A 24,396-nucleotide genomic window follows, 5' to 3' on the forward strand; every position below is an offset into this window, starting at 1 on the left:
TTTCTGCTAATATGTGTGGGTGGTGTAGTTCCAACAGAGCTGCTAGTTCTGGTGGGTTGAAGTCTTGGAGAATCCCAGCATAATGGGAGAGTTATGTATAGCTGCTCTTCAGACAGAGCCTTGTGACTGTGGAGTTTCTGCCTGGTCTTGGAAAGGCAATTGTAGATGTTACGCAGTGGGAATGTGACTTGAGAAATCTTATTCTCCTGTTTGGTTGTTTGTTCCTCCTCCCCTCCTTAGTCTATTTTAGGAATTGGTGCTGGGAGTCAAACTGAGTAAAATGCAGTAAATGTGCTCTGTCAAGAGGTGCTGACTGAAGAGTAAAATGTTTTCCTGCGAAAAATTTTCATTTTATTAAAACCTGCTACTCCAGAGAAGAGTATTTTGAGTTTTTCTGTATTCTTTTTCTTAACTGAGGCTTTATGAAGTCTTAACTTGGAGAGGTGTTTAACACATGTGAATTGGATACATAAGTGACCACCAGCTTTCAGGAGCAGATGCTGCTACTGTGACTGCACTGAATTGTCGTTCAGCAAATGTTTTAAGTGATATGGCTAACCTGTATATTTATAGTGACTTTCTCTTTCTTCCTCCCCAACCCCCTTGTCCTTAGCGTTTCCATGGTTTGGAATGGATATTGGTGGAACATTGGTTAAACTGGTCTACTTTGAACCTAAGGACATTACTGCAGAAGAGGAACAGGAGGAGGTGGAAAACCTGAAAAGCATTAGGAAATACTTGACCTCCAATACAGCCTATGGTAAAACTGGCATTCGCGATGTCCATCTTGAACTGAAAAATTTGACTATGTGTGGACGCAAAGGAAACCTGCACTTCATCCGCTTTCCCAGCTGTGCTATGCACCGGTTCATACAGATGGGTAGTGAAAAGAACTTCTCCAGTTTGCACACCACGCTCTGTGCCACAGGAGGTGGAGCTTACAAGTTTGAGGAAGACTTTAGAACGGTATGTGAACACTTCATATGGGTTCAGTGGGAAGTACTTTGGGAAAACAGCATGGGAGTCCTTCTGTTAAAACTTGCAGAGAAAATAATGTTTTTTTTGTCTATGCTAACTGGTTGAGACTAACAGAATCAATTCACATTTGTCAATTGGTGGAATTGCTGAGAACATGGAGGGGGCAGGGGAGGCTATTCTACTGAAGTATTACTTTGCAGGATGTCTTCAGTAAATGTTTTTTTTTTAGAGTACAGCTGTGATGTACTTATAATCAACTGAGGGTATGTTATGACAACCTAGAAGCCTGAGACTACAGGTACTCATCTTGCAAACTGGGTATCTATTGGAAAATCAGAAATGAAACCATACAGGCTGGAGATTAGATTCAGGTTCCCTTCCCCTTGTATTAATCTTCAAGCAGACTTAAGTCTGGAAGACCAAGTGTGGAGCACGGGGAGAAACAGTGTATGGAAGCATGACAATAGCAGCTAGCTTTTGATTTCAATTCTGAGAGTACGTCACATCAATAAAGGCAGTTTATGAGGTGACTAGATCCCAGCTACCTTACAATTTAAGAATAACCTGTGCAGGGAGCTCCAGAAGCTGATGTAAATCTGAAGTATTGGGATACTGCTGTTTGTATAAACTTCAGCAATAGTCCTAGCTGCCGAATGAATGCACTAGAATGCACTGCAAAAATTGATTGTGGCAACAGAGGCATAGAGAGCCATTGTACAAACTGCATTAGAAGGAAATAGTCATTTGGGAGGCAGTTGCCTGTTGTGTATGTGTCTCTACCGGGGCATATCTCCATTTATTTTCTGAAAAAGAATGACTAGTCTGCCTGTACCAGAGCAGTCTCACTAAGATTAATGTGAATGATTTACTCAGCAGGCAGGTCTGACACTTCTGTCCCTAGCTTTTGACCTGATCTTGAGGGTGAGGCATGGCTGCTGGGTATGACAGGTTACATTACTTGCTTTTCTATCTCTGCTTCAGTCTAGGGAGCTATCATACTGATTTACCAACTGCCGTTGACTGCAGTTCTTGGCTTTGTGTGCTTCATTTTTAACTCCAAGCATCCGTTCCCGCAGTACAAGAGGTTTTTTCTTTGTCAATACCCCTCACCTACCAGGTGACCAAGATCCTAAGGGGGAAAGAGAATGCTGTAAGAGATCAATGTGAATTCCATCTATTATACTGTTGTGCAATCATTTTCAGTAAATGTTGGACATAGAAGCAGCTAGTCTAATGAAGGACTATCAAGTTTCTGAATTGCTGTAGTAGTCCACTACTAGTACCAGACTTCTTGTCCTTTAGGCTGATTGCAAGTCCCTTACGTGTTAGGGTCTTACTGATGATTGAGTCCTCAAAAGTTTTAGTTTGTCTCGCATTGTCTAAGGATGTTGGCACCACAGTAGGAGGTGAGTTCTAGTGCTAGTCAATGTGGCCTCAGTTCAGGTTTTTGAGCATCCTTCCATGTGTTCAGGGGATGTTTGGGTCACGTTCTCTAGTGACAATGGGAAGTCACTTTGAGGCTTTCTGAAGAGGTTGACTATCCCTTTGGAATGGTCAGTCTTCCCAAATTAATCTCTCCCGCATCATGTAATAGCAGCTAGAGTTGCTTACTTAATAAGGAAGTTCATGTCCCTCGCTCCCACAGCTGTAGAATTGAACTGGAAATTACCTGGTGGCTATCACAGCTAGGCATTTCTCTCCATAGCTTTGGCTTTATCTGGCATAAATATGCAATTTACAGTAAGGGACCAGTCTCTGTCATCTCAGCTGCAATATAGTCAATGTAGCAACTGAAGTTGGGGCTGTTTTGCTAGCTATTGCACAAAAATATGTGATCACATAGCAAATTACTGGTGGACTTAGGCATGAAATCCCACATCTCTGCAGTGTTAGTTAACATTCTGTGTGCTGCAACACTTGTAGGTAGTTTAAGAAAACACTATAAAGGCTGGCTGGGGTTTCTGTAGCATAGAGCAATCAGTGAAGTGCACTCACACCTGAGTGAGTGCTTTGGACACCTCTTCTTACAGCTATCTAGTTCCACACCTTCCTTTATAGCAAGTATTTCTTGGCTGAAACTGTAATATCCATGGAGTATTACAGAAGCAAAATGCTATCCGTTACATGAAGGTTTGCTTGCTTAACCGCTCTCGAAGGGCTGAGTGTCGTGGGTACTGGCACTTAAATTGTCACACTTCATTAGCCATTGTAACAGCAGCTGGCTACCTCAGTGTGTTCTGCTGACTGTAAATTGACATTGGACAACAGCTTCAGGATTGCTCTCTCAAAGCGTTGAAATGTCTGTTTCAAATATTTGATCACTGTAATGCACCTGTAGAAGTAGAGAACATGTGCCAAGTCTAATACCCTGCTGTTGCAGGATTTAATATTGTATAATGCCTTATTTGGAGGAGGCTTTAAATGTTACCATTTCTGTTACTTAGAAGCAATGTAGAAAAACTGAAGTTTGTTTGTGAATATTGTTAATTTCATTTTAAAAATCTGGCTAAATGCTAGGAAACTCATGAAACTGATATAGGTAACATGCTCTTGTTCTGGCCCTTTATTTCACTATGTACATGCTTTGAAGTTATTTGTCTTTCATGGTATTTCTAAATGTGTATGGGGCTTTCAGGATTGCATAGATTTAGGACAAAAGATCCAACATATTGCAAAACAGCATTCAAATCCCAAAGAAGGAATACTTCTAAGATTACAGCAGCTTTTTCTCCTTAAAATAGACAAGCAAACACCCTGTTGTTACTTGCCTGTTCCAGTGTCTAATTCTGAATCCCTAAATGAGTTAAATAGGTTTGATGTAGACATCTCTGTTGCTTTTGTGTATTAAAAAATAAAATAAAATTGGGAGGCATCTTCTGTTTACCTTAAGCCTGTCTTCTGTGCCATAGAAAGGCAACTAAATCTACAAAGCTAGCTAGGTTTAGCTATCTGACCTCCCTCTCATGTGATCCACAGTGTTGGAGAGGAGGAGACCTGGAGAAGACTCCATGGACTGCTTGGTGACTGCTGGCAATTAACGATCAGTAGGCTGGCAAATCGTTTGATTCATTCTAGGGGAAGCATTCAGATCTTAAGAAGTAGGAAAACTGACTGTATTCATTAAACTAGACCACAGAAATAATTTTACCAACCATATGGTTATACATAATGCTCATTGCAGAGCATCAGTAAGTAATTCACTGCAAGGACTGTTTCCAGCTTAGGGTGTTTTTTCTTGGTTTTGTTGTTTTGTTTTTTGTTTGGGTTCTCCCCCCCCCCCCAAATAACTGGTCTTTATGGCTGGCTGACTTCATTTTCAGGTAACAGTGGTGTTAAGGCATGGATGAATCTGTTGCCTAATTCTGATAATTCTCCCTCCTTTTCCCAACTATGTACTGTCACCTCGCATATTCTATAAATGCTCAAGTAACATCACTTCTGTGAAAGTAAGGAGTATATAGACTTACTTGCTTGTGTACATGTAATATAAATCTTTGTGCTCTGTGACTCCTCCACGATAGCACACGCACATTACTTGCACAAAAGTATGCTGTTAGTGTAATGAGGAATAAGTTCTTAGGCTGTCACTTAGTTTTGTAAAGCAACTCAATGTAAATGATACATGGGGGTTGAGGGAAGAAAGGACTATTCAGACTTTTGTCTAAAACCTGCACTATTGCAAATTCCTGTCACTTGCACTGGCTCAAAGGTGGGATCTTTGTATATTCCTTTCCTGAACAGACACCTACAGAACCTGACTTGTCTTGATAGAAATTTTACTGCTGGTTTCAGTGGAAGCAGGGCCTGGGCCAAAAATGAATCACTTAAAAAAGAACATTTGGGGCAGGAGAGGAAGGAAATCTGTTAACCAACACAAACTCAGGCCTTGACCTTCCCCATAACCTGTAAGAAAAATGCTTTAAGAGTAAGCTTGGCTGTTGGAGAGTGATTGCCTTGTGCCAGTTATTAGCTGATTCTAAGGCTTGACTTTGTGGTATGAACCAAATGCCTGTGGATGACTTGTAGACTGTATTCAACTTACTCACTGTCCTGTGTTGTAGGATGAGTTAAGCTATGTAGCTCTAGGTTAGTGTAAGACACTCAAAAATCAACCACTTGCTTGAGGTGGCTGGACACTGCTGCTCAGGCCATAGGTGCTGGCCTGTGGTGTGTAGACTGGGCTGGAGTTGAAAGTGGCATCCAGAGAACCGGTGAAGTAACCATGATACCTTCTGTTACCAGCACTGCAAGAAGCTAGAAACTCTTCAGAGGGAATGGGGAGAAGCAATGTGCATCTTTTACCTGTCAAGAGAATGGAAGAGATCCTTACAGCTGGCTGGGCAAGAGGGCAGATCCTCTGCAGAGGATCCCAGGCTAGTGCTTTTTATGCCCAAAGCTGGTGCAGAGTCTGTCTTCTCTTGTGCCTCAGTGAATGTTGGGCTTACCCTTTACTTACATTAGACTTTGTCTTGTTTGAATGTGAGTGGATATTTCCCAGCCTCAGGGTGTGGAATGAGCTGGGGGGACTACGTCATCTGAGCTCGAAAAGAAGCAGGGTTGGGGGCTGAGGTGAAGACAATCAAAATATAAAGGAAGCAAAGTATGTCTTTATGAAAGTGGAGGAGAGGTAATGGGAGGGAGATGGAAGGAAAAGCTAGACCATAAGCTATTATAAGAAATAAAAACTGGAGCAATGCCCAGAAGGCATATAAAAGCCAGAGTGATATAGTAAATGAGGCTGCTGTAATTGATAATTTAAAACTTGCAAGACGTTATGTTCCTAAGAGTTTCTTACAGAAAAAAAATTGTATTTCTGATTGAAAGTCCAAGAGGCAGATGAACTCATAACTGCATCTAGGTTTGGACATTCCTGAGCTCACCAGAACTTGGTGACAGTGTGAAAATTCAAACTGGGTGAAATCTTTCATGAGCTGGAGCTTCATTGAAAAGATGTTTGCACACCAGTGTTGATCCATTAGGCTTCAACCCCGCTGCATATATGTCATGGCTGCCCTCAGCCATGGGCTGCCATGGCTGAGGGCAGCCTCATGTTTTGCTTGCTGAGGTGGAAATATTTACTCACCCATAAAGAAACAAACATGACCCAAGTCTTTCTGTGCTTCCATACTTCAAAGCAGCAGCAACTTGGTACCACGTTTTTTTCCTTTTACACTGTCTGGTGCTTGAATACAGCTGAAAATTGTTTGACATTATGCATGTTATTTAAAAAAAAAAACCCCAAACCCTAAACTTTAATAGATAGTACTGTTTTCCAGCACTTCTTGCAAGTGTACAAGAGGTGGGCTTTCATTCTCCTTAGAATAGCATCTGTATGCAGTAACAACAGACCTTTTGTGTATCTTTGAAATTGGCTGGGTTTTGGGAGTTTGTTGCTAAGGTTTGAACTGTCATGGGGGACTGTTCACTGCTTCCTTGCTGTGTTGTACCCACTGGTAAGCATGGTTAAAGTCCTGAGTCCCTCCTTTTGATGGTCCTGAAGAGTTCCTTGAGGTCCAAAGTGTTTTGCTCCCTCCCCTACCCTGGTATTTAAAAAACAGTCTAAAATAAAAAGGAATTTCTACAGTCTGGCTATAATGCAGAAAAATTGTTTTGTTTTTTTTTTTTTTAAATGTACATATGGTTTCCCTGTAACCATCGTAAATTTTCCCTCCAGGGTCCTGTATACTACTTTGTTCTGCAGTTCTTCCTCTCATAGCACAACTTTCTGACGTAAAACTTCTAGAGAGGCACTGTGCTGAATATAGTTACAGGAGTGCAGAACAGGATAAGTTGACCATTATGCTGTCTGCCCTCCCGTTAGGGATTGTAAAGGGCTGGAAAATATCTGCAAATGCATTTTGTAAAAAGTTGTAGAAAAATCATCCAATTAAAATGTGCTTCTACACACAGCTCCTGGTCTTGTTTTGCATTTTTGCATGTAAACTTCAGTTCCTGCAAGGAGAAGTGGTTGGAACAGCTGAAAGATGAGGACAAGTAGAGCGTGGTAGGTCAGGTGATGGCACTAGAAAAAAAGTTTCCCTACTCATGCATTAGTTACAATGTTTACAGGCACATCTATTTTGTGATGCAGTTTTGCTGCTTGAGTCGTGAGCAAAGAAATGAATAGAGAAAAGGCAGTTCTATATGCAGGGAAAGGGACTGGGAACTGTGAACCTGGTGTGCTCATGGCTTCTGTACAAGACTGGGTTACTACATTTCTTGCAACTGTGCCCTAATTTGTGTTTAGAAACAAGAACAGTGGTGGCTCACTGGGCTTTTTGGAGCCTCGGAGGTTTGGTGGCTGCAGAGCTTGCGGTTCTCTGAATGCAGGCAGATTGATGTGGAATACTGATGCCAGTCTTGCTCCTTCCAAAAACGAAAACCACACTGCTGCAACAATGCAGGAAAATAGTTTTTCAGTCTGCTATGAATATCATATGTGAAAGAAAGCACTAATAGGGCTTTTCTACTTACAGTGTATCAGCTGTTAAATATAGCACAGAACTATAAAAAGCAGAGTAAATTCTAGTATGTCTTTTATACGTGGAGGGCTGGACCTAATAAAACTTCTATGTTTAGTGCTTGAAAAAGAACCTTTGATTAGTTTCTTTTGTTCTGTCCTTACAAAATTGGTGGGCTGACTGGAGAGTTTGTAGAAGCAAGGATTTTGTCTGTGTTTTTGCACCGATGCCAGAAGTGTTTTACTCTTAAATTTGTATTGCTTGCTTGTGTCTTGCAAGGTCTGTCACTGATGCTTGCTTGCCTCTTTATAAAAGCGTAACACGGATGAGACAAAAGCAGCTTGTGGCTGGGTATTTGCCTTACGGGAGAAGAGAGGTTTTGACAGTAGGGGCCATAAATCTGGTCATGACTTACCTTTATATAGCAGGCTTCTGGTTCATAGCACATTTGTGCATGCTGTACCTGTGTTAGATCGTGTTTGTGCATGCTGCATCTAGCTTATACAGTAAGATGAGGAAATTGAGACTGTACACCACATAACCTAGAGAAAGATCATCATTGGTATAGAATCTTTCCTTATTTTGACTAGCTATGTGCAACATTAGTTGGGTTTTAGCAAAATAAATAAATCCTCTAACGAGTGATGACTTAATGAGCTCCATACAACGTCCATTGTGAGAGAGAGTGCATGAAGCATTTATTATGTTAATACCTTGTATTGTATATCTCTTGATTGGAGCTTTTCCTCTCAGTCTAATAGCAAGAAATTGCTGAATCCAAGGTATTTGTAAAGTAGCCTTAAGATTTTTGTAACACTTCTTTAACTTTTTCTCCCAATTTGTGTTTATTCTTTTTATTTGCTGGCCAAATAGTTCAAGTCCTTTATGCTGCATTTCTGTAATTGTAATTTGTGTAGCCGTGTGGTAACCAAGAGAAAAATATGAAGGGATTGCAGAAGTTACAGGAGGAAATACTGAAACAAGAAGAAATGATCTCCGCCTGTCTTTATTGTCCTATAACTGGATCTATATTGAGGTCTTTGAGACTGCTGGTTTGATTTTTTTTTTTTGGTCTTACTTCTTTTTTGTGGTTTCAGGATTTGAGGACTAGCAAGTATAACAAAAGGACAGACCAAAAGAGTAGAATGGTTTTCAGTTAAGGCAAGTTAGAGCTATGTACAAGTAGAGAAAAAACTTAAGGGGAGAGATTTAAATAGCTCAAAAGAATGTAACCTATTGGCCATGCCCGTTCCACAGAAATATCTTTCCTCTTTATAGTGACTTAATATAGCTTCCAGAATTAAAAATAGGAGGTAGTTAGCCTCATAAATCTTCTCCATTAGCTGTTATAAAAACATCCTGCAATATGCAAATGTTTGAGAACCAGCTCTGTGCAGTGTACCTCTCTCTTGTTCCTAGTACCCTGTTGCTTTTTCTGCTAGAAAGTGGAGTTAGGTAAGACCTACTTTGCAGGTGTGAGGATGCAAATGACCTCAGGGTTTGGACAGGCAACTTTACTATTTTTTCTCCCTTTCCTCTCCCTAACACAAGTCTAAGCTCAATGTCATCTGGAAAAGAGACTTTCTACAGATTGTCACTGTATCCTATTTTGAGAAAGGGATGTGATTTCTAATTCTAGTAAACAGAATGCTATGGCAAGTAGATGTGTCTGTTTAAGTACAGTCATGGGTGACCTGAGAGATCTCGGACGGAATGTCTTTTTTAAGTTCTTATAATTGTTTTTCTGCCTTGTGTTACAGTTATATTTTTATGAACATTTTGCTGGGGGCATGGGCCTGACAATATTTTTGTTTGGCTTTGTTTTATATTGTTTTTCACCAAACATTGGGAATACTGTATTTTTCATGAGGCATTTTAAAGTGCTCATCATAATTTAAAGAAATAGCTCTCAGATTACTGGTGACAGATACTAAAAAAGTTGCAAATCTTTTAAGCACAATCCACTGCATATTTAATGCATATTAATATAAGCATGCGCACTTTGTAAGGCTTTAACTATCTTGTTCTTTAACTGAAGTTCCTTGATCTTAACGCTTCTGTTGAATATTTAATTAAATTGCTGGGAAATGTAGTTGGATGATGAGTTAAAGCACTTTGCATCCTGATGAATGCTGCTGTACAGGCATGTGTCAGATACTGTCCAAAAGCTGCAGAACACAGCTCCTTTTGGGATGGGGATGAGGGGAAAGAAATGTATTGCTTCAGAATACTGAGGAGGGGGGAGGGACGGGAATGTTTCCTCTTGGCAGAGCAGGGAATATGTCAAAGGCAAAGGAACTAAATTACATTACTGTGCAGCACACATTGTTTTGGGAGGTACCCATTGTCAGGCAGATAGCAAACTCCTTTTATTTTGGACTTCATGATTAGACAGATCTTTGGACTGCTTAAATAGCATAATGTGTTACTATTAAAGTGATCAAAGTGCTTCAGCAGAGCCTTTTGTCCTTCTCAGTGTTGTATTATACTAGGAAATGTTTGTTTACTAATTTCTTGTTCTTTTCCAGATTGCTGATCTACAACTCCATAAACTGGATGAATTGGACTGCTTGATCCAGGGCCTCCTTTATGTTGACTCTGTTGGTTTCAATGGCCAACCAGAGTGCTATTATTTTGAAAATCCTACAGATCCTGAACAGTGCCAGAAAAAGCCTTACTGCCTTGATAATCCATATCCTATGCTGCTGGTTAACATAGGCTCAGGGGTCAGCATCCTAGCTGTGTATTCTAAGGACAACTATAAGAGAGTCACAGGATCCAGGTAAATTTAATTCTATGTTCTTTTAACTCTATTTTCTTTTCTCCTTAATAATTGAACAGATAGAACCAGACAGTGTGACTAGTAGGTGCAGCCCCGAATTGTGCTTGTCTTCCCATTTCTTTTAAAAGCCCACCAGCAGCAAGACTGGAAATATCCTAGGATTCCTTCAGAGAGGGGGTCTACGTCAGGGAAGTCATTGATCCGTTCAACTTCAGAGCTGCCTTAGTCTCCTCTTGGTGTTCTTACCTACTTCCTATCCCTTGCTGTGAATTACCAAATAAAGCTGTCCCAGTAAATGAATCTTCTCTCTCCTGCTTTGATCCCCCAGAACAGCCAGAGCAGTGAAATAAAAATGTTTAGGCTAAACAAAAACCTCTTGCTTAGTAGTTAGGATGTATCTGGGATATAGGAAGACTTGGTAGAATTACATGCTACTACTGGATTTTGGCAGAGGAATCTCACTAGATCTCGTTTCCTTACTGATTGTACTAGTCTTTGGACCATGCTGGTAAATTAAGGAATGCCAGCGTGTAAAGACTACAATCTGATTGTCTCTAGTCTTACTTTGTCCTCAGCGTGATTTTGGCCTGGGTCATCTCGTGCTCTCTGAAATGGTTTGTAGGGTACAGCTGAGTTGAAATGGTCTCTGGCCTATGTTCAGTAAGAAATTTAGGTGTGACTGCTCTGTTTAGGAATTCAGGAGTTCAGTAGTGTGGATGCAGAATTTTGTTCTCAAGGCCAAAAAAACAGCCTGAGGCATGTTTAAGTTTACTCTATAGATACGGCAACAGTGCTTACTTCTAGGAAACCACTTTAGTTACAGATCTCCATCTAGACTAGTAGTAAAAATACCAATAAATCTATCCCACTTTTTCCTCATACATGCAAACGAAATTGATATACTTCATTTCTAGTAATCTTGTAATCTTAAAAACAAAAATAAACAAACCACCAAAACAGAAACCTAAAAAAATCCCCTTCCAAAACAACAACCAAAGAAGCTTTTTGGATTTGCTATTGTCCCTTCCAAAGCTGCATTCTGTTCTTCAGTGCATGGTACGTATTAATAAAATTTCTCCTGTATACTGCACATGACTGCATACGTGTCTTCTGTTGCCTTATCTAGGGCACATCTTTGCCACAGTGGTAGCCATGAGCCATTTTTCTATATACATACAGGTGAATGCAAGTTGAATGGGAGAGGTATTGGTTTTCTTGCAATTCTGGTTGTTTTTCAAGCATAGCCCTTTTGATATCTGTAGATGTGCTTCTGATCCTTTCCACTACAAAAGGAAAAACATGACTGCAGTGGGTTGCTGACTTGTTACAGATGATGAAATCAATACTGTCTTGTGGATGGTGTGCAGAGCTTCCTGCTGTTCAGATACTGAATATATTACAGTGCTACTACATGTGTTCTGAAAAACGTGCCAAATAATCCAAGAGCACTGACTGAACGGTGTTCCTATCTGACCTCCTGTGCTTTTTCGTGAAATGCAGGTGTGGTGTCTCACTGATCCTCTTGTTTACAGTGGCTCCAATTGGTGTGACTGCAATCAGTGCAAATAAGCTAACTTTCTCAAGGGTTAAGAAAGAATGAGGAAGGATGTAGAGGTTAGTAAGTTGAAGTTCATGTCTGTTAAGAGTGAAGAGTCCAAAGTAGAATTTTAATGAAATGAGTTAGCAGCCTGTTATGCACAGTCAAATACTCCCTGCTAAATTTATAGTCAGTGAATATTGTACTTGAGTCCATGCAAAATATTTAAGTGGCTGCTCCTTACTCAGTTCTTTGGAGGGCTGAGACATTCAGGGCTGATGCTAGCCTTGCTTTGAACAGGAACCAACCAGACTGCTTCCTGCCACTGGCTAGGGGGACGTGATCTGTTTTGGCTGCCTGCCCCTGCATAGATATTTAGCTTTGGTCGCTGTTTATTCCTTCATCACTGACTTCAGTGATGTGCTGGTTAATTATTCTTGCACCAGGAAAACTTGCTAGGGTACTACAAATAGCAAACTGACATCTGTGGTGTTGGATTGGACCTTATTCTCAGCTAACCCTTTATTTAGCATCATTTTTCCTATTTAAATATTAAGGACTTAAGAGTGGTTCAGTTAAAAACACGCTGGGTGACATTTGTGTTAAATAGAAACTCAGTTTAGGCTGTCTGTCTTCGCTCCTCTGAGGGAGGAGTTGCAAGATGTAGTTGGTAGCTGTGTAGACCATGTTGAAAACGGGTCTGAAGAGCTGTGGTAAAAGCTGGTTTGAGCTGTTGGTCTGAAGGAACTGTGCTTTTCTAGTCTCGGAGGAGGAACGTTCCTGGGCCTGTGCTGTCTGCTGACTGGCTGTGAGACGTTTGAAGAAGCACTAGAAATGGCCGCAAAAGGAGACAGCACCAATGTGGATAAGCTGGTGAAAGATATTTACGGAGGAGACTATGAGCGGTTTGGCCTTCAAGGGTCTGCTGTAGCCTCAAGGTACATCTTAATTGAGCTGTTTTTAAGGAGTTCCTTGAGAAACTTACTGTGCATGCTGAACCGAGTGCGTAATCCCTGGACTATGCACTATGTCCATGTGGAAATGTCACTCTGAATGTATCATGTGGTTTGTCCTTAGATCTCTCACCTACTTCTTACTTTTTTTTTAACAGGTGTAAGCAATGCTTGATGTAGTTTGTTTCCATTTAAATTACAGTTACTTTAGAAGTGTGTTTGCTTGTTGTTCTGCCTTTCCAATGAGATCCCTTTTCACGTGTTCATATCTGTCTCAAATTGATGGATATCAAGTCCAAGCAAAGCTTATTAAATGATAAAACTTCTAAAGACTTTTGGCACTCCTAAATAACTCATATTAAAAAGAATAATCTTCCTCACGCAGCTTTGGTCATATGATGAGTAAAGAAAAGAGAGATTCCATCAGTAAAGAGGACTTGGCCAGAGCTACTTTGGTCACCATCACCAACAACATAGGTTCTATTGCTCGCATGTGTGCATTGAATGAGGTAAGATAGCATATTTACTATAAACTTAAAACCTTTAGAAACAACGTAGTAAGATTATCAGAATACAAAAAATGCAAATTGCTGGTATAGTAGGTGTGTAACTGGCCTTGGTAAGAATGCATATACTTAATGTTGGGCCCTAACTCTTGAGATTTGTGTTATGTGCGTGCTTTGATGCAAAGTGTAAGGTACTTTGAGCTTCAAAGGTAGGGAGGAGGGGAGAAAAGTTGACTGTAAAGATCTCCTTGAACCATTGATGCCTAGAGCTGTTCAGTTGCTCTCAAGCTGTAATACGTAGATATTAATGCCTTTGTAATCCAAATTAATATTCTCAGTTACCTTGTAGTTATTAACAGATCTTACTATACCATGACAGATTTTTTTAAAAAATAGTATTTTGCTTGGCTTGTTTCCATAGCATGATGGGTTCGAACTGTGTATTGTGTTAAATGTTTTGATAGATATAAGATCTGTTGCATTGGGTCAGAGAGAAGAAAAATATAGTTCATTATTCTGCCTCAAGCTCCTATCAGATGCTTGTTACATTCTTTTCTTTAGGCATGATAATTATGGATGAATTGTTCCATTCATACACCTTTTCCAGCAGTTAAAAAAAAACCAAAAAACAACCACCCCCAAATGTTTAGACATGTGTTTTGAGCTGCAAATTGCATCCTTTACTATTAAGTGGTAACTAATCTCTTTTGTCTGCTCTCAATGACTTTAATCTTTTTTTAATATATTGATGTTTTTAGCTCCACAGCATTCTGTGGTTAGAAGAAAGTGTTTCTTTTTTATTTTTTTTTTAATCAACACCACACCCACACCCCCCAAAAAAAACCCAACAAAACAAACCCAAAAAACTCACCAAACTGCCATCTGTTTACTTTATTGGGTCCTATCTAGCTTTTTGCTTTATGAGAAATAGCAAATAACTCATCACTAGTGCTTTTGGTGGGTTTTGGTTTTGGGGTTTTTTTTATGAACCTTTACCACATCTCCCTCTTGGTCTTTCCAAGACAGGAAGTCCTAATGCTTAGTCTCCTCTCCTACAGAAGACACTCTGTGTCTCTCTTCCACTGTTTAATTTTGTCTTTTTAATCTTTTTATGGTTCTAATTTTGAGATCGAATGATCAGATCTTCATGCAGTATTCAGAGTGTGGTTGCACAGTGAATTTATGTGATGCCATATTGATAAATTTTGTGTTCTTACTAACAGTTCTTAATATTTTGTTTTTGTGACCATGGAGCTCGCTTTTCAGAAACCATTCACAGTCCCTCCACAGTCTTTCTTGAGTGGTGGTGGCTAATTTGGAGCCTATCATTGTGTCTGAATACTGAAGTCTCTCTGTCTCTTCCCCCTTCCACTTGTGTCATTTCACTTTTTTAATTTAAACTTAATCTGCCATTTTATTCCTCAGTCACTGGGTGTAAGTCTCTTCAGCATTGCTATGCTGTTCTTTTTTTTTTTTTTTTTTTTTTTTTTTTAATTCTGACTCTCCTGAATAACTTTGTATGCCAGTAAATGTTATGTTTGCTAATATCCCTTTCTAGAGCACTTCTAAAATACGTTGACAGCACAAGACTCAGTGTATGCCCCTATCAAATGCCACTGATAACCTCCCTTCATTGTGAAAAGTGGCTATAGACGTTATTTTTTTTTGGCAATTTGACTCTTCCAGTCAGGATGATTCTCTTTCAGTGTTCTCTTTGCTTTCAGCTTCTTTACAGTGTTGCCTTGTGGCATGGAGTTCAAGCAGCATTGTACAGGGCTATCAAAGCATGGAGAGTTGCAGCAGGGAACCACATGCGATGCATTGAGAGGAGGAAATAGGCTACTAATGAAACTAATGCTTCAAAGTAATTGTGAAAAAGTTCCTAACATCTTTGTTTTGTGGGCAGGCTTACTCAAAAACTGGACATGATCTGTAGAATTTTGTGGAGGAATGTGGATTGATGTGTAAAGTATTCCTCATTTCCCAGACAATGTCAAGGTAGACTTTCTCCAACAGAACTAAATTTATTCTGTAGCTTTAGAGAAAAAAACTTCAATTTAGTAGCTTTACATATTATTAAAAAAGATTTCAGACATGATATATCACTGCAAGTCAGCTAATCTCCAGATAGCTTGCTCTCGGGGGAAGAAAAGTAGTGCTGTCGTTCTGCTAAATAATCTAGACACCTAAATTGCCTTTGGGAGATACAGCTCTGACTCTCACTAAGCTTGATGAATGAAATGCCCAAATAAGAGGTTAAAGAAAGTTGAATATGATATATTCTTTTGTGGAGTTTGTGTGTATTAGATCAGGGTTATGGTGAAGCTCACTTTTAGGTTCTTTGACAAAATCAATTTATGCCCTGAAGCATGAGTTTTGATAAGTTTGGGGGTGTTTTCCTTCTCCCCCTCAATGATTGCAGCTTTAATATTGTGTTGAAAATGACTTGCATATGTGCAGGAAAAAAAATGAGGCTGGGGAATAAATGAAATATTCTGTCTGCAGGACTTCAAAGCAAAGTTTGCTTGCACAAAGTTGGCAATAGGGTAGAAAAATTCCATAGTCTGGAACAATTTGGCTACACATCATTTGAAACAGTCTGTCCTAGGCACAGCAGAACTGCATAAAGGAAGCCAATCCCCCTGGTTTATACTTTGCCTACTAGCAGAACATGTAAGTTGGATCTGAACAAAGCTTCTTGCAAAAATACGTGCAGAAATTCTTTTTATTGCATCTTTCATATAGATTCCCATATTCAATTAAATTGGCAAATATGTGTATATACTGTATTGAAGCTATACTATAGCTTTCTACTGCACGGTCGTTGAACAATTTAGCAAGACCCCAGAGTGGAAGAGTGCGTGTCTCTTCCAGGATGTTGTAATTTGGTTAGCTTAAGTAAGCATTTCATCACCATCCCTTCATCAGTTTAAGACTTCTGTCTTTCAGCTTTGAATATTTCAGCAGTGAACAATTTAAAAGTAAATTGGCAAGACTCCCTTAAGTGATAAAAGTAGCATTTCTTCATTTTCCGACTCCTGAAAAATGCTAAAGCTGTTTTTAGTTCCGTTCAAAAATCTAGGAAACTTTACATCTTTAACATAATTTTTAACCTTGTCAAGTCAAGGAATGTTGGAAAATAAAATTGATATGAAATTTGCATGTTGATATACACTCTGCTATTCTGGTAGATATGACTAGTATTTTTAGAGTTAAATTTTCAGTAATTTTTATGCTCGGTGTTAGATACTGCTTGCCTGAATTTCTGGTAACAGTAGCTTCATGTGTATATTCAGCAAAAAAAATAATTTCATGAAAATGAAATTCAAATGTAGATTCTAATCAATTTGATGGTATTGCATTACAGGAAATTAGTTACATGTTTGCTCCTCCTTTGTCAGAAATCACTTCAGAGACAAAACTGCCTTGTCAGAGGATGCAAAATGCTCTTGGCCATGTTTAATAGCAGCCTTTTGAAATTTGAGTTCTTATTTTCAGCCATATAAGTTCCTAGGAACAAGTATGAATGCATGCTGATGTGACTGCAGAGTCTAAGGGGATAGATGACTATAAACCTGAATTATTTAAATAGAGTTTGTGTTGATGTGTTTGGTTTGAGGACAATCAGACATGTAACTCAGTCATCGGAGACTGGATGAATGAATTATTGCAGCTGGGTATCAGCACTCCCCAGTACTGAGTGTATTCAGGTGAGGATGTTCTCTGTGGTATGTTACATGCACAGTACTGGACAGGACAAAACTGCGGTCTGTAGCAAAGTGATTGCTGCAGAACCAAGTGTTTATAGAGCTGGATGAATCTAGCGAGGTAACACTTGGTAATTGTAGCCCCTGTGCAGATTTTCGCTGGTAACTTTCAGCAGAGGACTCTTCAAGATACATTTCTAGGGCTCCTTCAAGAGTCCTGTAAAAGCTTACGTCTCCAGGATTTGGCCTCTTCCTGAATCTTCTAGACCTATTCTAGTGTATGGTGAACATGGTATGGTACACCAATTCAAAATGCAAGTGCATTTTTGTGCATAACAGGCAAAACTGGGCTTAGTAAGATAGTTATGGGTATTGTTTAAGCACCAGAACTGTTGCTTACAGGCACCGATGTGCACACAAGTAAGGATAGCGTGTGGCTTTCTCACTGGCAGTGTAGTGCTGATTGTTCAAAAATCAAGCTTCTATATGAAAACTGAGTTCAAGTGAGCTTTGAAACAAAGGAATGCAATACATATCAAGTATCATGGTGGCCATCTTTTGCTTGCTTTTTGGAAATGGAACCATAGTCCAGATAATGAAAGATGCTGCTTCCCATCTCTAATGTAATCCTTCTCAGATAACTTTCAGAGGTTCTCCATCTGGATTTAATAATCATAGTGATCTCTGAAAAGTTGCTTCATTTAACAAGCAGGGGGAAAAGATGTCTTCAGTGCAGCCACATCATATACAATTAAAAAACCAAAACAAAACAAAAAAAACCCCAAACCCATCCAAAACCACAAAACACTCATAATCCTGTTCATATTGGGAAAGTCCTGGGCTTTTAAGAAAATATTCACCATCTGTGATACTAGCCTCTCACTTTCTTTGGAATAGAACTTTTTTTTTTCTTGAAACATTTCTACTTAGCAGTCAGTAACTGCAATTATTTTTTTTGACTTTTCAGTCAGAGAATTTAATGTAACCCAAAATTCCCATTTAACTTTATAGTGGAGGCAGAATTACATGTTGAATGAGACAAATAACACAGCTGAATATAATTTTTGCTGGTCTACTTTTCAATTTTACAGAATATTGACAAGGTGGTATTTGTTGGCAACTTTCTCAGAATTAATATGATTTCTATGAAGGTGCTAGCGTATGCTATGGATTATTGGTCCAAGGGACAGCTGAAAGCTCTGTTTTTGGAACATGAGGTAAGGAAACTTATGTTGAACTTACTTTTATTTGTAAGTACAAGAATGTTGTGGTTCTTGACTTGGTGAAGTTAAACGGGAGAATTTCAATGCCATTGCTCTGAAATGAATGCACAAATTAAGGTCTGCTTAAATATAATTTAGTTACAAATTACTTGAAAATGCCCCTTGTTAATTTCCTGGCTTGATCACTAATCTTGTGATATTTGTTGCTAAATGTTGCACATCTCTTATTTTTGCTTTCTGACCCTAGTACCAACAATGTTCATTTGTGTGGTCTGATATATAACCCTCAACTAGAATTAATTTTTGTAAGCATAATTTTGAGGTGACTGTCAGATGGATGCGTTCATAATGGAAACTGCCCTGCCTCCATTAACAGCATCGTTATAGTGGTTCTGTAACTTCTTCTTTCTTGACAATTTTGGAGAACTGTGTAAAATTTCTCCTGGTATAAGGTCCTTTCTCGGACCTAAAGCAGATTATATTAAATCATAACTCAGATACAGCCAATAGTTGGCACAGCAGAGCTGATCTTGCAAGAAAGGTCTTTTAATTGCCTTAACAGAACTGAAGACTTTCAATGCTCATGCTTATGTCTTATTTTGGAATTTGAATGGTTTTGTTTTGCTTTTGCCTTGTTTAAAGGGTTATTTTGGAGCGGTTGGGGCTCTTCTAGAATTGCTTAAAATGACAGATGATCAGTGATGAAGCTGACGAGATTCCTACTGCAGATGCTGCTGGATAAGAGTGAAAGCCACTACAAGGATGGAAATGAAGCCATTATGGTAGTTCTACCTGCTGGATTTGTAAATAATTTAAAATCCTTTTAGCTGATCTTTAACTTCTGGGTTTTGAGCTTATACTTCAGAATTCATACTGGGAATAATGAGGTTTTTTTTTCTGTACACTGTATTTTTTAGGGGAAAAATGTGCAAAGTGGCCAAACATACAGATTTTATGGATTTATTTTAAAAAGCGGATATGGTTTAATGTAGGACCTGTGATATGAGGTATCTGCTTTTCTTCTGGGGTTTACTGATTTAGTGTGGTAATTTTAACTTCATTTAGTAATCACTCTAGGAGATTTTTTTATCTTATTTTCATGACGTTTCATGATTTGTTCTTGGTTTCAAATGAAACTACAAAGCTGATGCATTTTACTGTGAAAACTAGTCATTGATTTTTTTTTTTTGGCCTTTCCTTTCCTCATTAGATGAGACACTTCTTTTATTTAACATCCCCCTACCCCCCCACCCCCCCCAAAAAAAAAAAATTTTTTTTTACGAGCTTTCTGTGACTACATGACTACTTTCTTGGCAATACTCTGAGAAAACTTGGCGAGGGCACGGGGTTTAAGATTGTAATTTTTCAGTAGTCATGACTTGCAACGGGAACAGACTGCTAACTAGTTTTGCAGGACTAATTCTCCTCTATATTAAAAATTTTAAACAAGATGCAAACTAAAATTTTAATTATTGGCTTAACACTAAAATGAAATCCTGTTTCTTTTGAAAATCTCTGATCTATATGAAGAGTTCTGTAGTACAGATATTTATATGGTACATGCTTGGCATTAGATGACAAAGGGAGGAGACTTGTTTTCATTTATTTGAAGACTTTTCTGTAGTCTTCAATTTTTAACTTGATTTTAATCAAAAACAACTGATAACTGCATTATTCAAAGCCCAGTTTCTAAAATTAGGAAAATACTGAGTAATGTATTTTCTGGTTTTAAGCTAATGTTAACTTTCCCTCCAGGACACTAAGATTTGAGTGTTTATTCCAATACAGTGTTTTCTACCTTTTTTTGATTTGTGGACCTCTCTAGATTTTTTTTTTTTCCAGTTGAATTGAGACCCCTTTGAAATCTATGTACTTAGGTTGTTGCGTAGCATATATAAACTTGCTTTTCATAGACACCATGACCGCTCACAAATCAGAGGCTGAAAACCAGTCCATAAATTATTTTGTCTTGCAAAACTGTATGTGATGTCACATAATGTAAAGGGCTCATCAGAGGGACAGCATAAAATTCAGACACGTGTATTATCCAATATATTTTTGGAAGGGGGTTTATTTCACTTTTTTAATATTCATTAATTTCCGTATCTCCCAAATGTTGAAATAAATTCATACTAACTGAAGTGTTAACTTGTCTGATGGAAATAAAGACCACTACTGTTTTGTCTGTTTTAATGTATCTGTGGAATTCATTTCTTGAAATCAATTGTGAAATACATAGCACTTGTTTTGTGACATATATGACTAGTTATTTCCATGATAATTCTTTGGTTCTTGATGGTTTTTTACTCTTTGTTACATTGCTTTGGTCTCTGAAGCTTTTTGCCTGCTTGAAGTTGACTTTTTCGTAGACTGTAAACTACAACATGAGACAATTAGCATGTTGTAGTTGATATTTCATATAATATTGAGCTTGAGATTAGTGGGGATAGTTCTGCTCAGTGCCTCTAATTTTTCATGAACAAAATGAAACTTTCATTAAGCTTGTTTGCTAAGTTTTGCCTGCAACTAAAGATTGGTTTATATGTTGCGGTTTTCTTAAGGAAGACTTCAGAATGTTAAGAGGTAACTGCACTTCTTATGATAAACCATAGAGGGAAGCATAACATCGACAATATAAATATGCTTTGCTAAAGCAGTGGAGCTCGAGGCAATTTGTGGGGTTGGTTTGTTTCAGAGAAAGATTCCATCTTTTTCTCCCTGGTCAATTTTTGAAGGGAATTTGATATGGGAATATCTATCACTTGGGTGTTCTTGCATTCTTAGCATTTATAGTTATGTGAAGGAAGAATATAATGTTAAGTAAACAACTATGAAATAGCACTTCTTTTAAATGATAAATTTAAAATTAGCAATTAAAAATCTTTTAAATATAAAATGCTTAATAGGTAAGTTTCTGTAGTTAAAAGACTGGGAAAAAGAAGTCTGAAGTGTATACTACACAAACGAGTACATATGCTTGGGAAAAATATTAGCAAACTAAATTAATATGATGGAGAGTTATGAGAAGTCACTAAGTAGGAGAAATTAGAGGAGCCTGGTGTAAGAGGAAGATGACATTGTAAGTTAAATTCTTCCTTTCCTGAGGGAGAAGAGCCTACTGCAAAAGTATTTCTTTGTTATCTTGAAATCTACAGTTGACTTGTTTTTTTTTCTCTTTCCCACCAGCACCATCATATGAATCTGCTAGTACTGTAATTTGCTTCTTTAACTTCAGGCTTTGCCTGCCTTCACTAATCCCAACTTTTGTTTTCCTCCCATGTACCTCCTTCATAATTAAGGTAATGGACAAATGACAGTATGATTGATTTCTAGCACTGTTCCAATATTTTTGCTATAGGGGAGCACTTTGGGGCTGTTCTAAGAGCATCACTGTTGTCTTGAATTTTTCTGATTGTGTTTTGTATCCAGTTGCTGTCTGCAGTCATCTGATGGGAGGGTTCTTTGCCCCGCTTCATCATCCAGAGGTATCTAAACAGTCTGTAAACAGTCTTACTTGACTGCATAGATGACCTTTACTATAACTGGTACAAACTGGAAATTTGAGCAAGCAAAGCTCTGTTGCACCACTATCGAAGAGTTGCATTGAGAACCTAGAAATGCCCAGATCCTTGAATATTTTTGTTTTGGGAATGGTGAGGGTGAAGGAGCAGACTTCCCTAAAGAACATCAGTGAGTCTGCAGATTTAGTATGTATTCAGAGCACTTGTTTCAGTATAAATTGATGAGATCTCTTAACAAGATAGGCTGTGTTCATCTAGCTTCTCTTTCTGAACCATGTTAAGGTAATTATTAAGGTAAGTTGGAGCAGAATGAGTGGGATTCCTTGCTCTCAATTGTGAGGGCTTGTGCCCAGGTCTGCTTCTTTTGGACTCGAACATTTGTTCTTGTTGAAACTCTCCTCATTCTCTCCCCCCTGCTGAGAAATGCCAATTTTTAATTGGTTTTGACAAAAACCATAATTATGTCCTGTAGAAAGAAGGGTCAGTGTTTTAAAATAAAGGTTTTAGACTAAATTATTGGGGAAAAGTTGTTAATGCTGCCTGAAGAGTAAGAGGTGACTAAGATACAGTATGCACTTGATCAGATTTGATAGAGAAGACTAGTATGGAGTGGGTGGGGGCAGTACAAGAATCTGACTTGCAGGACAAGTGGGGTGTTTGCAGCGCATTCCAACCTCAGCAAAGCTGTCCTGGTGTTTCACTGTTATCAGCGCTTACGTTCCTGTTAGACTGTCACAAGATACTTGCAAGTGATTTTTGGCAGGACACAGCAGAATTTTGGAGATGGGAAAACCATATGGGGTTGAACTGATGACAAAATAAACATACATGATTGTTTCCAGTCAGATGAGTTCTTCTACTGGGATCTGTTTTTAAAGTACAAGGTGTCTTTGAATTTGGGATTAATGAAATACAGGCTATGAAAAAGACCACAGTCTGTTTTGTGTCTTGCTACCTCTCAGTACCTGGGAGGTAGAGGACATCTGATCTCTAGGATGTCCTGGGAAATAAATGCTTGTTTAAACCTAAAAACTGGATCCAGTTCCTGATTCTTTAAGTATTACTGGTGCTGATTGGAACTTACTAGTTGCATGATTATAAGTGTTTTTGGAGAGGAAAAAAAGAGATGCAGGGACTGTGCAATAATAGTCTGTTCTTCAAACCTCCCCTACTGCCTCCCCCCAAAAAATCCCAACTAAATGAAACCAAATAAAAATTGTGGTTCTAATTGTAAAAGTTAGGAGAACCTGTCAGCTGCCTTGGGAATTGAGATTCACCTCAAGCAAGAGGAGGTACTGGCACTTGGAGAGACGGAAAAGAAATGAGTAAAGAAAAGCTGAGCCTCACAAGAGTGGAGGCTACTGAGCCTGGGAAAGGGACATGGCAGCATCCCCTCTAGAGGTTTCTGGGGTGACATGGACAAGGTGGGAAGGGCACTGCAGGGTAAGCAATAAATTAGCTCTGTGTTAGTGCAAGCAGTGTGGGGTGGGTGGCAGAGGTCAGGTTGTATGACAGCGGCAGGCAGTGAGTTTTCCTAATTCAGAGGTGAAGGAAGGCTGCGGCTGGGTGGTTGTGAGCTAAAGCAGTTAATGGTTATTACTTGGGTCGAACACCTCTGCGTAAAGTACCCAGCGACCTGTGCTGAAGCATTAGGTCTCTGTCTAGATGCAGATGTGCTCTCTAGTGCAGGCAATAGCCTGGTCTCAAACATTGCTTGTCTCGGTACGTGAGAGAGACAGTAGGGGATGTACTGGCCTCCGAATGTGTGTTGGTTTTTTGTTGTGTTTTGTTTTTTTTTTTTTTTTTTTTTTTTACATCAGACCCGGTTCTATCCTATTGGCAGAAACACAGCTCTTTTCTGCTGGCCTTCAGCAGTGTGCTGTTGTGCGCAGCTGTGCAAAGCAGCTGGTTGCAGCAAGGGGTGAGCAGCCTCCTGCAGCTTCCCCCGAGGGACACCCCCAGCTGCTGACAAACGGCAGGGTGGTGCAGCCAGCAGAGACCCCAGAGCAGAGTGCTTTGGTCCTGCCTGTTTTATTTCTAAACACTGTAGATGCAACGACGAAGCACCAAGTTAAAGGTTTGATGTAAGGCAATGAAGGAGAGCAAACAGCCTGAAATGGCATCATGTACCGAAAACAGCAGATGTGTCACTCCCTGTTCTTAAGGGGTTTTGCCTGTTTTGTTGTGATGATCGGGGCACTTCCAGCTTCACAAAAGTGTCTTTCTGAGTTGACGGCTTCACTGTTTTCCAGCTTTTTGGATGGATGACCCATCCATCTGTCTGCAAACTTCAAAGTTTGAGCAAATCTGAACATTGTGTCTAGTACAAAGCGGAAGTTACCCTTTAACAAATGCTATGATGTACCAAAGCAGCCTTGGCAACGTGTGTACGGAGTTAAGTTTACGCCTGTTACAGAGTTCTCCATTTATGCCCATCCATGAGGATGTGGCCTCAATTAACTGTTACCACTTTCTCACATAATATTTTAGAATTATTTCTTTTCCTGAGCGGCATACTTTTTTGGTGTCAATTCTTTTGTGAGAGGAACTTACCCTTGCGAGGGAATACGTATTCTCTGCTGCCTTGCAATCATCAAGGAAAAATGCTTAGAGCAAGACAGAGCCGCATCAAGAACAGGCACTGGTTTGATAATGTAGAAGACTGTTGCAACAGAGACGTCAGTGCTTCAAGCAACAAGATGGTGTGGCCACTGGTATGTTGTGACTT

The 24,396-nt window shown here is 39.2% G+C and overlaps 1 protein-coding gene across 6 annotated transcripts in view; it reads left to right on the forward strand.

The window, feature by feature from the left end:
• PANK1 (pantothenate kinase 1) overlaps positions 1 to 20,344 on the forward strand; it is a 50,060-nt gene extending 29,716 nt beyond the window's left edge. For 5 of the 6 annotated variants that reach the window (XM_075504883.1, XM_075504881.1, XM_075504882.1 and 2 more), the window contains 6 exons: positions 614 to 966; positions 9,968 to 10,221; positions 12,520 to 12,696; positions 13,097 to 13,220; positions 18,016 to 18,141; positions 18,790 to 20,344. In XM_075504883.1, coding sequence (XP_075360998.1) covers positions 631 to 966; positions 9,968 to 10,221; positions 12,520 to 12,696; positions 13,097 to 13,220; positions 18,016 to 18,141; positions 18,790 to 18,849 — 1,077 coding nt within the window. In that variant the 5' untranslated portion in view covers positions 614 to 630 and the 3' untranslated portion in view covers positions 18,850 to 20,344. Of the gene's footprint in view, positions 1 to 613; positions 967 to 9,967; positions 10,222 to 11,141; positions 11,278 to 12,519; positions 12,697 to 13,096; positions 13,221 to 18,015; positions 18,142 to 18,789 lie in introns of those variants that run through there. The other variant, XM_075504884.1, reaches the window with a different exon arrangement.
• The last annotated feature ends 4,052 nt before the right edge of the window (positions 20,345 to 24,396 follow it).

The sequence above is a fragment of the Mycteria americana genome, chromosome 6, assembly GCF_035582795.1.
Source record: "Mycteria americana isolate JAX WOST 10 ecotype Jacksonville Zoo and Gardens chromosome 6, USCA_MyAme_1.0, whole genome shotgun sequence".
Lineage (NCBI taxonomy): Eukaryota > Metazoa > Chordata > Aves > Ciconiiformes > Ciconiidae > Mycteria > Mycteria americana.